The sequence below is a fragment of the Suncus etruscus genome, chromosome 6, assembly GCF_024139225.1.
Source record: "Suncus etruscus isolate mSunEtr1 chromosome 6, mSunEtr1.pri.cur, whole genome shotgun sequence".
Lineage (NCBI taxonomy): Eukaryota > Metazoa > Chordata > Mammalia > Eulipotyphla > Soricidae > Suncus > Suncus etruscus.
In genome coordinates this window covers 52,784,465-52,799,081 of record NC_064853.1, presented here as the reverse complement: position 1 = coordinate 52,799,081, position 14,617 = coordinate 52,784,465, and the positions used below count along the sequence as shown (strand labels likewise).

The following is a 14,617-nucleotide window of genomic DNA, read 5'->3' as shown; positions in this document are numbered from 1 at the left end:
ATTCCATTGTATATTTTAGAATAAGTATAGTCTATACTGGCACTCGGGTTGCCCAAATTTTTCTCTTGTTCTGCAATTTTCCTATTACAGATTCCACACTTTCATGCACACATTGGGTAGTTGATAAATACTAACTGGTTTGTCATTGTATAAAAGAGAGTTTCCCCAATCACTCTCTTCCCCATCTCCCCCACCTTCCTTCCTTTTTTTTTTTTTTCCAGTCAACCGTTGAGTCAGTGTGTAGTAAGCAAGCATAAACAATGTTCTTACATTGTAACGGTTTGGTGCAGGAGTTTCGAATGTGAGAACTTTTCTAGAGCGTGGCAACTGGAACATGCTGGAACAGGTAGTACTGAAATCTTTCTTTGACATTAAACCTGATGGAATAGTGTAAGTGTTGGCAGCAGGATATTTAGAAATGAAGGAGTCCAGCCGAGAACACTGTGAGGAGAAAGCCAAAGGAGGTTGAAAAAAAGAATTATTTCCGGCATCAGGCCCTGGCCTAAACCTTCTTACCAACAGGCAAACACTTCAGCAGGTTACTTAACAATGGTAAATTCACTTGAGGCCTTCAGGATTTGTTCTTGGAAAATACATGTCTGGATCTGTTTTAATTTTTGTAAATTAACTCAAATTATCCATCTTACATTTGGGATCAGCAAAAAGAATTTTGCTGTGATGCATGACTATCCGATCCTATTTCAGGCCATTTACACTTGGCTTATCAGCTATATAATTGGATAATTTACATGAATATAAGACTTTCTTCCTCCAACTCAGTCTTTCTGAGTAGAACTTTCCATCTCGTTTCTAAGGTTAAATAATTGGAATTAGATCATCTGAATTTCCATGGGTTCTGGTGTCCACTCATGTCTCATAATCCCTGAAACCTGAAAGCATTTTGCTATTTCATCAGAAGCAACCCTGATCCTTCCAGGAAGCCATGGCAACCTATTTTCAGTTAAAAAAAAAAATCAATATTTGCCAAATGAAGAGGGACAGAGGCCACAGAAACTAGATGATAACATCATTGTACCCTAGGAAAAAATGGTAAATATTGGAATCTGATTAAACAAAATAATATTATTTTATGGTTTAAGGCATTGCTCTAAGTTTCCTCAATTTTACAGGATTTGCTAACTTTACAAGCACAGAAAATAAGGGAGGTTGTAGAAAGTTATTGGCCCCAACCCCAATTCACTCTGTGCTTGGAGACAGTGGTTCTTAGAGCCTGGCTTATGACCTGTGGTATGTGGGTGGATATGCTGCCAGAAGTAGGAGTGTTCCAGTCTCAGCTGTTCAGAAACTACCCTGGGTTTCAGCTTTGGATCCTCTAAAGCATAAGGATTCGTTGATGTCCCAGAAATAAGGTCACCCCAGCCTTGTATAGACTGCCTTTGCAATCTGGGAGCCAGTTAACCAAATAAATACTTTGCATAGGTTCTTGCATTTAATCCTTATGACAATCCTGAGTACTGGAGTTAGGATTATTCTCACTTTGTAGATGAGGACACTGAAGTTTCCTGACTGGCTAAGTGACAGGAACAACATTCTGACCCAGGGAGTCTGGCTCCACCTGCAGTTTGGGTCAGATAACCCATTCTAAGGAGAAATGAGCAAAGAAGCATTGACAGCAACCAGAGTTTCTATTTATAAGACACTAGCTGATCTATGGGTATGGGAGATCTAGTTCAAAAAGAATTCCTCGGGCCCGGAGAGATAGCACAGCGGTGTTTGCCTTGCAAGCAGCCGATCCAGGACCAAAGGTGGTTGGTTCAAATCCCGGTGTCCCATATGGTCCCCCGTGCCTGCCAGGAGCTATTTCTGAGCGTGGAGCCAGGAGTAACCCCTGAGCACTGCCGGGTGTGGCCCAAAAACCAAAAAAAAAAAAAAAAAAAGAATTCCTCACCTCTGTCTCCTTTTCCTGGTGGAGAGACACACTCTTCTTTTAACTTCCCTTGAAAGGTGGCAAGGTGAAACTTCATTTTTAATATGTAATATGTATATCCTGGGTCACCCCCCAGAATGGCAAGTATGTTTTTCAAAGCACTATGTCCCAAAGTAGGTGCCAATTCTATAAGGTGTATTAATAGTGACAGCAATAGACAAAGAATCACAAAATCAAATTAAGACATCTCAAATACCACTTTCCTATTCTGAAGATTAATAATATTTCAAAATTCTTGACACATGGAATAATGAACTGTTTTTGAGAAATTCTGTAATAAAGAAACCCGTCTAGGGGTAAAGAAAAAAAAAAAGCTCCAAGAGCTAGAGTACATGCTTTGCTTGTGAGAAGTCCAGGTTCATTCCCCAGAACCACATAGTACCCCTGCTGGGAGTAACTGCTGGGAGTTAGCCCCACAACTGAACTAGGTTTAACTCCTAAGCACCACTGGATATTTCTGTCCTCCCAAAACAAACAAAAGAAACAAGCTTTCCAAACTTACTCAATCAGGAAAGCTTTGGGGCCTAGAGTACCTAAATACCTATTCATGTAACTTGGGGAGAGGGGGATTATTCTACAAAATTTTCTTACAGAGGCAAAGTTTCATAAAGCATATAATTGAATTAGTTTCAGAATATAGCTAAAGTAACACTCCCTCGCAAGCCTCCCCTCCCCTTGACTTTCTTGTATTTGCTAGACCTGTGATCTACAACCCTGCATATGCTGACATTTATAAACCTCTTTCCAGCACATAAAGTTTTGAGAACCAGTCCTGCTCCCAGGCAAAAAATATAAAAAGTATATATGAGCCTGCTTCATTGGACTTCCTAGTCAAACTTATGAATAATTCTCAAGCAAAGATTTAGAATGCATTAATGAAACCCTTATATATTAATTGGATTTAGAGATGACAGTTCTTCTCAAAAGGCTGGGTGTAGTTGTTCCAATAGTTACCAGGAAGTTTCTAAAATTTATAGACCCACACAGGTTTCTGATCAGCCTCACCCACAATGACACTTCTAGGCATACCAGTGTCACTAAGACAGTTCAATCTTTGATGAGGGTTAATTTCTATTTCCTTCCGAGTCTTGGGAATCTGGAAAGAGGAGATGCTATGCCTGAAAGTAACTAAAATAGAACAGGGTGGCTTTTTTTTCCACCTCTGACTTGTTCTCTCTCAAACGTTTATCTTTCTCTTTCTTTTTCTTTTTTTCTTTTTGGTTTTTGGGCCACACCCGGTGGTGCTCAGGTGTTACTCCTGGCTGTCTGCTCAGAAATAGCTCCTGGCAGGCACGGGGGACCATATGGGACACCAGGATTTGAACCAACCAACTTTGGTCCTGGATCGGCTGCTTGCAAGGCAAACGTCGCTGTGCTATCTCTCCGGGCCCTATCTTTCTCTTTTTCACTTCCCTCACATTACTCTAAATTTTTTTCAGTACTATTTTGCTTTAATAAATTAAAATGGGTATGAAACTAGTATCTATTTAGAAAAGGAACCAGGAAAAATGTGGAAATCAACTAACAGATTTCCCCTGAAGGCAATACAATTAGTCCATAGAAATATTAAGAATGGGCTTAATAAAACAACCACATCTACATGTCCTTCAAAAGGCCTGGAAAACTTCATTTCTCTCTTCTTTTGGGCTTAGTCTGATTTTTTTTTTATCTGAAAAGATATGATAAGATCATTTGATTCTCAGAGCTTCTCTGGCTCCCCCTTTCCTCCAGATGATCCTTAGGAAAGTTTCTGTGTTCAAGGCATCCCAAGAAAATGATTGGGCTCTCTGTCTTATTCAGTCCTTTCTTTGGCAGTGAGTAGGAAAGGGCAGTGGCACTGTTTGGCAAAGATGTTCTCAGAGAGAAAACCTAGGTGTTGCAGGAAGCAATGTTTGTGACTCAGGTGGTAACAATCATAATATTTAGTATGTTTATAATGCTCTGCAGTTTCAAGGACTATTTCACTCATTGCAATGTTAATTTGCAAGCACCTCCAGGGAGTCTCCCACTTTTCATGAGGTAAGTAGGACAGAGAAGAGTGACGTGCTTGAGGTCATATCAAGAGTCCACAGCTGAGTCAGGATTAGGTCTTAAATCTTGTCTTCTGTGCCCTAGCAGCGTGAGATGGCACTTACTTTGCCCATAGCTTTTGAGTCTCCTAGCTCAAATGATTTGGCGAGAAAAAAAATAGGCAGAGGTGTGGTTATTCTGGGGCATGTGCAACCTCAAACACTTTGTTCATGCAGTGTTAATGCCAAAGTTAGTTTGTTCCTTTACTCATGTGAAGTTAATGCCAAAGTTGGTTTGCTCCTTGAGTGTTCAGCTCTGCCAAACTTGAATTCCATTAAAAGGCTGTATTCAGAGTGTCTTAAATGACCCCTTTGTGTATTTTTTTAATCAAAAGAAATTCCAGTGTCGGATATCATAATACATCTTTGCAAGGGATTATTATAACTTTTAAAGAGACAAGATGCAGTTCTTTGGGGTTTTTTAAGGCTAAAACGTGACCTGCTTTCTTTTTTTTGCTTTCTCTGTTAATCATATCCTACTACGTTGACTCCTTTCTCTTGTGTTCTTGACGGGTTTTAATTTTTTTTTTTTTACTTAGCATTAGCAATTTTATTGAAAAGGAGGGAAACCAGCCCCCTCCCATCTTCCTGGTGCAAGGAGAAGGTCGAGTTGTGTACCCTGCAGCTTGAGAAATTTTTCTTACTGATTTTTTTTGGGAGGGAAGCACACCTGGCTCTGCATTCAGAGATCATTCATGACAGCCAGGGATCATATGGGGCCATATGGGGTTCAGGGGATCAAACTTGGGTCAGCATGCAAAAAGCAAGCACCTTATTAGATATAGTATCTCTCTGCCTCTTGACTTATAAATATTTTAATATAGACTATTCTACTAAAATCTAGTTGTATTTGTACTTCATACTGTAAGCAGCTCCATGATTGTTAGAGACTTCCACAAAGGCAAAGATACACATTGTACAAAGAAGAGAAGTGGGAAGAAGAGATGATCATTAATTCTAGGTCCACTACTTGATTTCCTCTCCCAACAAATTTCTCAATAATTGGACAGCCCAATTAAACTGAGCCATGTTAAATATCATATTAGGGCAATATGTATTCAGAGTAACATCTTTTCCTTAGGATGCTTAAAAATCTCAGGAGAACATTTTTGAGTCCACACCATGAAGAAAAGATGTAGGGTATTTTGTTTTTGTTTTGGGGCCATATTCAGATGTGCTCTGGGGTGGCTCTACACTTCAGACATCACTCCTGGTGGTGCTCAGGGGACGATAGGGGATGCCAGGGATTGAACCGGGTCAGCTGCAAGCAAGGCAAGAGTCTTATCCACATACTATCTTTGTGGGCCCCTGACAAGATATATTTTAGTTGATCAGGTCCTGAATGTTTCTAGCTTATCTCCTCATTCTGGCAATAGGTAGCAATAGAAAACAACTACTTAGAGAGGCTCCAATTGGCCCGCATTAATTTTGAGACTGTGATTGCTCTCCTAGTTAGAATCAGTTACTGTTGTAGAAGAGATCAGAGGGCCAGAATCTAATAATGGATGAACGAATGGAGGAAATTACTGCATAATGCCAACTCCACAAAAAGTGTTCTCACCAGAGATGGGAAAGCTCCTGTTCCTTTCTTAGACAGTGAGACACTGTTGAACACTGGAGATTGGTGAATGATGTTGTAGAACCCAGGACCAGGAGTATTATCCTAAAAGGGAAGAGAATGTGGCACCATCAGGACACCGTGAATTCCATTGTTTTCTAGAAGCTTTGTATCCATTAACACTAAGCCTCACTGTAATCCTTCAGGACAGGAACCACTTCACTGCTGACAATCTGGCTCCACTGCCCAGTCACCATCAGTTACCGAATGCAGAGGCTTGAATTCCAACCTAGGTCTGGGACCTCCAAAGCCTGACTCTTTCCTTTCTGCTCTACTGCATTCCAGACAAGTGCTGTGTTTTGTTTCTTTGCCATTAGAGAACTGAGCATAAAATGGGATACTAAGTGTGGCTGATGTGCTGGTCCTCATATATCGATTGAGTAAGCCCAACCCAAAGGGAGAGAAGGTGGCCGATTTCACGTTAACCGCACCCCATCTGACTCAGCTTCCTCCTTCTCCTTTCAGAAGAGAAATCAGGGAGTGTTTCTGTTTATAAAGCAAAATGAAACAAAAACAACCCTCATCCCAAACAAACCATTGCTAACTCTCAGACAAAAAGAGGCAGGCAGTCTCACTGAGCTCAGGTGCTAAATGATACAGGTATATTAGAGGGGAATAAAAAGCTTAATTTCTCAGCTCATTTCTGTGGTGTAAGTAATTGGGCTTTCATCTTATTTCCCATGCTAGTTACTAGGGAGAAGTAAAGGATGACAGAGGTTGGTAAAGCATATGACATGAATTGATAAGGATATTTCACTGTCTCAAGAATCTACTTGGTGCCAAAAGCTTTCCAAGGGTGGTCTCTCCTTCCCTCTAGCAAAGGAGGGATTACTGTGCCCATTTTATAGATGGAGATACAAAGACCCAAGGAGTCAAATTTAAATACCCAAGGTTCATAGGCCCCCATCCTTCCCCTCTTCTGCCCCCTGCCTCCAGGCCTTCTGGGGTGGCAGCCCAGGCGGCCGGACAAGGTGGGTGTGTGTGGAGGGTCCCTCCTGGATGGGGTCCCAAGCTTTCCCCGCCCTTCCCCCAGCTCTAGGGTGGGAAGGGCACATGGTGTAGGGTGGGGGCAGATCCTGGCTTCCGGCTCTCTATCCATCCTCTCTTGAGCTGGAGGCTAGCTCTAGCTGGCATGGGGTTTGGGGAGACCCCATGTGGAAGGCCTTCTCCCTAACTTGGGTGCGCTGGGAGCCTTGATAGGCTCCCCAACCTTCCCCTCTTCTGCCCCCGGCCTCCAGGCCTTCTGGGTGGCAGCCCAGGAGGCCAGAAATGGTGGGTCCTAACTTGGGGTGTGCTGAGTTTTGCTCGGTTGCACTGTTTGTCACTGGCAATTTCTGACCAGTCTGCATATGGAAAACCGCGCGGGGGCGCTGCATGTATTAAGAGTATTCCTTATCCTTATGTTAAACTTATGTTAAGTTTTGTGTATCCAGAATGTCCATTTTGTATTTTGACCTTTCCCACACCCCTACAAAGCTCATTTTTACTCCTTAACTCTCTCACCCCCCCCCAAACTAACCCACATTACTCTTTTTAACTTCAGTACTGCACAATCCTAATCACAGACCAAAGCCGTGCATTGTGTGTAACAACCCCAAACTGTTTCAAAAGACATAAAATGGACACGTATTTCTTTCGAATATTTTGTATTTTTTCTCTGACAGCTATAAGTCTTACTAAATATTCCCTTATACAGTGATGATTCTAACCACTTTTTATCTTCTCTTTATGAGCTATTCAACAAGGAATTTTGGTGAAAGAGTCCCCCAGTTTAATGCTTATGATTGAACCATGTCATGGGGATTGTTGGACTTGTTCTTATGGCCCCCATATGTGCCAATAACGCCACTTGGCATTGCTTCTTTTTTGCATAGGCACATTAAAATGGAAAAATACTATACATACAAATAAGATCCTATCTAATAGAGATTGGAACACACAAATCTTGTAGTGCAAAGGGACCTTACACCCTGAACATTGACATAACGACCTGGCACAGGCCTCAGAAGAAAAGGCATTTTCCATTCACCCCTGAACCAGGGAAGCCATCCACGAAACATCCAGGTTTGTCTACATCATCACCTGGAAGCAATCCTCTACCACGAAAGACCCTACCACTGCTCACACATCGACCTGCTCAAAAGAGACTTCCCTTAACACTGAGAAAACTTAACAACAACCACCACCTGCTTACAGGACAGGGTTTCCTGCATTACCCTTTAATTGTGAGGTGAAACGAGAGGACGCTCCAGGCCCTGACTTCAATGTAGGATATGCAGATTCCAGGATCTTTAATACAGAAACATGATACCACAACAGAGTGTGTTGGCACTACAGACAATGTCTTGGGTTGGACGACCTAGCTTGCCTGGAGCCTAGAGTTGGTCTTATGCCAGGAAACTTCAGGGGTAGGGTCTCTTTGTATTTAGGCCAAGATTATTCCTTTCCATGCCCCTCATATTTTGGTGGGCCTATGCAAACAACAATTGCCACTCTTAACACCATTTTTACTGTGCTCCTTTGACTCTAATCCTTAAAAAAAAACACTTAAAATTTGAGGTTAACTTAAGCTAATATGCATGTACATGGAAATGTAAAAAATACTATACCTCTAATGTTTAAGGAGTTACGTAAGTTTTATGGCTTTAGATTTCCTTGTGTGTTGTTAAGAAAATTTATATGTGTTACAATCTGGGGACTTGAGGGACAAAGTAATTGTACATGGATTCTGTTTTGTTTATCTTAATGTTCTTTGGCTGAAAATTCAAAGTTAAGATATCAGCAAGGGGACTTCTTCTGAGAATTATGTTATATGGGTGATTGTCCTTCCACTGTAACTTTACCTTGTCGTCTTTCTTTGCATCTTTGTTCTCATAATTAAAAAAATAATTTAAGTATAAAAATAACAAAAGCAAAAAATAAATAAATAAATAAATAAATACCCAAGGTTCACTATGAGAAGAGTCAGTATCTGACTCCAGTACAAAGCACACAGCATGCACAAACCCTTTGCAGAGGATTTTCAGGTCCATTATAGGGAAAGGCCCAGAGATATTGAGTCCACAGTTACTAAATGGTGAGGCCCAGATTTAATTTAGTTCCAAAGCTTGCTTCACCCCAGCCCCTGTTGCCCAGGCTCATCTGTCACCAACATCCTCCCTCCCCTCCCCTCCCTCCCTCCCTCCCTCCCCTCCCCTCCCTCCCTCCCTCCCTCCCTCCCTCCCTCCCTTCCTCCCTTCCTTCCTTCCTTCCTTCCTTCCTTCCTTCCTTCCTTCCTTCCTTCTTTCCTTCCTTCCTTCCTTCCTTAAGGCAGAAGGTAAGCTTAAGGCACCATCAGGGCCTTTAAGAACTTTCAAGTTGACATGAGCAGTGTTTCTAGTTTAACACAAGGGATAGGGCCATCAGGACTATTAACAGGTTCTTCTGGACTGAATTTTCAAGGCATTGAGTCCTTTCACCTGCTCAGCAGCAGGTGAAAGCTGGTTTCCATTTCTAGATAGTAATCATCCCTTCCAGAAAGGTGAACTTCTATAAGGGAGAATGATGCAGACCTTGAGGGACATAGCAGGAGCAGGTACACAGGTATTCTGGGTTGAGTTCAGAATCCTGGCCTCTAAGAGCAGATATAAGTTTCTCCAGTGATACAAGAAAGAGATTTTCCTAAGGTGCTATTTGCGTCTAGAATATTTTCATTGAATAGTACTGAGGGCCAGGTACTTTACCTGCATTAACTCATAGAATCTCCTTTAAAGATGATAAGACAAAGTTCACAGAGATTAAGATCCATGATCACATAGCCTGTAACTGTCAGAGCCAAAAATTATACCAAAGCAGCCTGACCCCACCAGGTCCAACTAACTCTCCAAAGAGAATGAGTATGTTAAAAGAAGGTGAGGAGGCCCAACGAGTTGTGAGTCAAGAATTCAAGACTCAGAACTGCTACTTTCTGTGACCTTCAGTAAGCTACCTCTCTCAAACTCTCTTTCTTCATTTGTAAATCAAAGATTCTAGACTATCTTCTGTTGCTTCCAAAATGCCTACAGTGAGGAAAACTGAAGCAGGAAACCAAAGCAGGGAACAAAACTACAATTCTTCTAGGTTGAAACATGAACAATAATGATCTATGTCTCTTGTTCCCACTTTATTGCCATGCTTCAGTTGCCATCATCAGCTCACTGTCATCATCAAGAATCTACTGGCATCTCTTTAGTCTGAGAAGCTAGGAATTTCAGGTAAAATACATATCTCCTATCATACCCTGTTCAGTTAAATTTGATTTTCAGATAAAAATAAACCATTATTTATACAATAGGTTCTGTGAAAAATAGTCAAAAGTAGGTGGTTTTCATGTATTTAAAATTCCAAATTGAGGGTCTGGAGAGATAGCACAGCGGCGTTTGCCTTGCAAGCAGCCGATCCAGGACCAAAGGTGGTTGGTTCGAATCCCGGTGTCCCATATGGTCCCCCGTGCCTGCCAGGAGCTATTTCTGAGCAAACAGCCAGGAGTAACCCCTGAGCACCACTGGGTGTGGCCCAAAAACAAAACAAAACAAAACAAATTCCAAATTGACTGGGAACCTTCTATTTTTATTTACAAAATCTGTCAACCTAATCCTTAATCAGGTTCTGATTCTGTCACATTGCAAATTGGTTGGAATCCAGGCCAATGGAAAAGACGATACCACCAATTAGCCTGGAGGGAAAGAGTGCTGTTTATTTGCTCTTAAACAGTGTCCAGCCCTGCCCCTGTTCCTGCTAGCCAGTGTCAGTTTCTGAGGGCATCTACAAACAATTTCAAAACTCTTAGTGAAAGCTTGAAAGTTACCAGAGGGAGAGTCTTTATACCACAGAACTTGGCAAATACTGCAGACAGAATTTTTCTTTTTTTCTTTTTTTTTGGAGGGGAAGGGGTGGAGAATACAATTGATGTTGCTCAGAGCTCACTCCTGGCTCCATGCTCAAGCATTACTCCTGGTGGTGTTGGGGGAACCACTATGAGATGCAAGGGATTGAATCCAGGTCAACCACCTGCAAGGCAAGTGCCCTCTTTTGACTCTCCTGCCCAGATAGAACTTTTTTTTTGAGGAGGGGTAAGCTGGTTTACCAGAGCACCACAACCTTCACCAACACCCAAGAGGCTTCTTTAAGGGAAAATCTGCTACAAAGGGCTCAGCTTTCTGCAGCTTCGCCACCACCTACTGGAGGTGGCTGAAAAAATGGCTCTCTAGGACAATAAAAATGCAGACCTCTTACCTCTGAGATAATAATTCATGTGACTAACAATGTCCTAACATGAGTTTGTACTCTCAGAGCATATCCTAGAGATCTGGAATCCAACTTAGCCTGACACTTTTTGGTATCTTGGCCAAGACCAGAAAGTAAAACCAATAAACAAAACAAAAATGGGTATAGAGAGGAAGAAGGGCAGAGAACTATTTTTTGAGCTCTACTGACAGCTGTTGAGTGCCACCCTGATGATGCTGATGTGTCTGTATCCTGTGCCTGTCATGAGTCTGTGGAGTTAGAGGAGGGCCAGGACTGCTCACCATCACCAGCTCTCTGGACTTGAGTTGCCCACAACCACTTAATGGAGCCAGATCCTGTCCTTGGAGTTTGACACATCAGAGGAAGATTGAGGAAAGGCGAATTAATAGGTTGTTGTGCTCCTATCCCATACCCAACATATATGAATGACATTCAGTTGAAGTGCACTTTGAGATCATTTTTGGAAGAATTTAAGTCTCAAATGGGTAGCCTCCAACTGTGCCAAGGGTGGGAACCAGAGTAACAATCATTTGATCTTGGGAGGAAGAGGGCAAGAGAGGAAGCAAGGCATTTACCTCCTTACTTCATTTTTCTCCAAAGGATAAGGAAGAGCTGAATATTCCTTTACTTGGAATCAGTCACATCTTTCATAATCTAGGTTTTTCTAGTAGGTTTCATAAATTCTGTCCAATGAATACTTCAGGTTTGACAAGTCAGTGGCTTTGAAAATCTTTTTTTGCCTTTGAAAATGCAGTCCCCTACTGGATATTTGGTTAAAGACCCCATAGAATGATTTCTTTTATGAAGAATAATATTAAACATTCTTCAATATGTTTGAAGAATCTACTTTGATCTTTTATGGGGGTGATGAGTTGGAGTTTTCTTTGTGATCAGGAGTATACAACAAGAGTAAAAATAGGAGTTTGCTAAAATCCTTGAGGTATATAATAGAAGAAAATCATGCCTGAAATAAAAATTAAGTCTTGTCTTGTGACTTATTCACTGACAAAATCACATAAAACTTTGGGGTTTCTGAAGTGCCAATTCCTTTACAAAATGCTTAAGGCCTTTGGTATTAGAACAATGTATTCATACAGTACATTGACTTCATAGAAAACCTTATTCAGGTTAAAGTAATCAAAGTGGTGAGAAGAGCATGGACCAAAAGGCAGAGAAACTGGCTACATCCTCTCTTTGGGTCTTCTCCAAATTATGAGACTGCAAAGAGATGAGATCTATGGTCTTTATATTATTCTCCACCATCCACAGGAACCCAGGAATGAGGGACAGAATTGGCAAGTCTCCTTTACCTATCAACAGATGGACTTCAGTCTGAGATGCTATAACAGGAAAGGCCCCTCTGCAAATCTTAGGGATACAGGGGGCATTAAAGTTCTTCTTATTCACCCACCACCACCATAACCAAAAAGAAAAAAAAAGTTCTTATTCAAACTACCTGGACTCCAGAAATCTATATAAGATGACTTCCAACTTTCTGTTTCCTCTCCCTAAACCCATCCATCCCTCATTCTGGCAAGTTTCCATATCTCTGATCATGGTTGAGAAGGGTAAGGCAATAAACATATACTAAGTATGAAAATACTTTCTTTCTTTCTTTTTTTTTTGTTTTTTGTTTTTTGTTTTTGGGCCACACCCGGCATTGCTCAGGGGTTACTCCTGGCTGTCTGCTCAGAAATAGCTCCTGGCAGGCACAGGGGACCATATGGGACACTGGAATTCAAACCAACCACCTTGGTCCTGGGTCGGCTGCTTGCAAGGCAAACGCTGCTGTGCTATCTCTCCGGGCCCGAAAATACTTTCTTTTTTTTTTTTTTTTTTTTTTTTAATTTTTTTTTTATTTAAACACCTTGATTACATACATGATTGTGTTTGGGTTTCAGTCATAAAAGGAACACCACCCATCACCAGTGCAACATTCCCATCACCCAAGTCCCAAATCACCCTCCTCCCCACCCAACCCCCGCCTGTACCCTAAACAGGCTCTACATTTCCCTCATACATTCTCAATATTAGGACAGTTCAAAATGTAGTTATTTCTCTAACTAAACTCATCACTCTTTGTGGTGAGCTTCCTGAGGTGAGCTGGAACTTCCAGCTCTTTTCTCTTTTGTGTCTGAAAATTATTATTACAAGGGTGTCTTTCATTTTTCTTAAAACCCATAGATGAGTGAGACCATTCTGCGTTTTTCTCTCTCTCTCTGACTTATTTCACTCAGCATAATAGATTCCATGTACATCCATGTATAGGAAAATTTCATGTCTTCATCTCTCCTGACAGCTGCATAATATTCCATTGTGTATATGTACCACAGTTTCTTTAGCCATTCATCTGTTGAAGGGCATCTTGGTTGTTTCCAGAGTCTTGCTATGGTAAATAGAGCTGCAATGAATATAGGTGTAAGGAAGGGGTTTTTGTATTGTATTTTTGTGTTCCTAGGGTATATTCCTAGGAGTGGTATAGCTGGATCGTATGGGAGCTCGATTTCCAGTTTTTGGAGGAATCTCCATATCGCTTTCCATAAAGGTTGAACTAGACAGCATTCCCACCAGCAGTGGATAAGAGTTCCTTTCTCTCCACATCCCCGCCAACACTGTTTATTCTCATTCTTTGTGATGTGTGCCATTCTCTGGGGTGTGAGGTGGTATCTCATCGTTGTTTTGATTTGCATCTCCCTGATGATTAGTGATGTGGAACATTTTTTCATGTGTCTTTTGGCGAAAATACTTTCTTTTTAAGAGTAGAGAAGGAGGGCCCGGAGAGATAGCACAGCAGCGTTTGCCTTGCAAGCAGCCAATCCAGGACCAAAGGTGGTTGGTTCGAATCCCAGTGTCCCATATGGTCCCCCGTGCCTGCCAGGAGCTATTTCTGAGCAGACAGCCAGGAGTAACCCCTGAGCACTGCCGGATGTGGCCCAAAAACCAAAAAAAAAGAGTAGAGAAGGAAAACAGAAATGCAAAGTCCCTGGGAACCCCTGAGGGAGACTGCAGAAAACCTAGAGTTCTGTTGAGGAGGTTGGTCTTTAATGTTCAGATAAAAAGTAGGACTCGGAAAAGCAAGGTCAGTTGATCAGATGAAAAGGGGGTCTAGGGGCACAGCAGGGAGGATGCTTATTTTGATCCCTGGCATCCCATATAATCCACTAAACCCCACTAGGAGTAATCTCTGAGCCAAGAGCCAGAAGTAAGCACTGAACACTACTGGGTATACCCTGCCATATCAAAAACAAACAAATAAACAAACCAAAAACTGGGACCAAGTCCTTACTGGTCTATCTAGGTTGGACACACGGACAAGAAAAGCCAACCTCAAATTTTCAAAGTATTCTCAAAAGTCACTATCTTTGAGAGTATCGATGCTCTACTTTCTTAAAGACCTCTTTCTGGGCCGGAGAGATAACATGGAGGTGGGGTATTTGCCTTGCATGCAGAAGGATGGTGGTTGGAATCCCAGCATTCCATCTGGTCCCCTAAGCTTGCCAGGAGCAATTTCTGAGCGTAGAGCCAGGAGTAACCCCTGAGTGCTGCCAGGTGTGACCCAAAAACAAATAAAACAAAATGAGCCCTTTCCATTCTCAGGTTTAGTATGAGCCTATCAGTAGTCCCTTGAGCAGAATATTGGCAAACATTCAATTTAACTATTGTGGGCCAAGACCTGTATAAAAGCCCTAAAATATGAGCACAACTTGTTAGTCTCTA

At 41.7% G+C, this 14,617-nt stretch overlaps 1 protein-coding gene across 1 annotated transcript in view; it reads right to left on the bottom strand.

Annotated features, from left to right (window-relative positions):
• The window catches only part of LOC126011750 (O(6)-methylguanine-induced apoptosis 2-like), a 37,930-nt gene that overhangs the window by 14,466 nt on the left and 8,847 nt on the right, over positions 1–14,617 (bottom strand). The window contains 2 exon segments of the mRNA XM_049775555.1: positions 271–441; positions 5,579–5,680. Of these exon segments, the coding sequence (XP_049631512.1) occupies positions 271–441; positions 5,579–5,680 (273 nt within the window).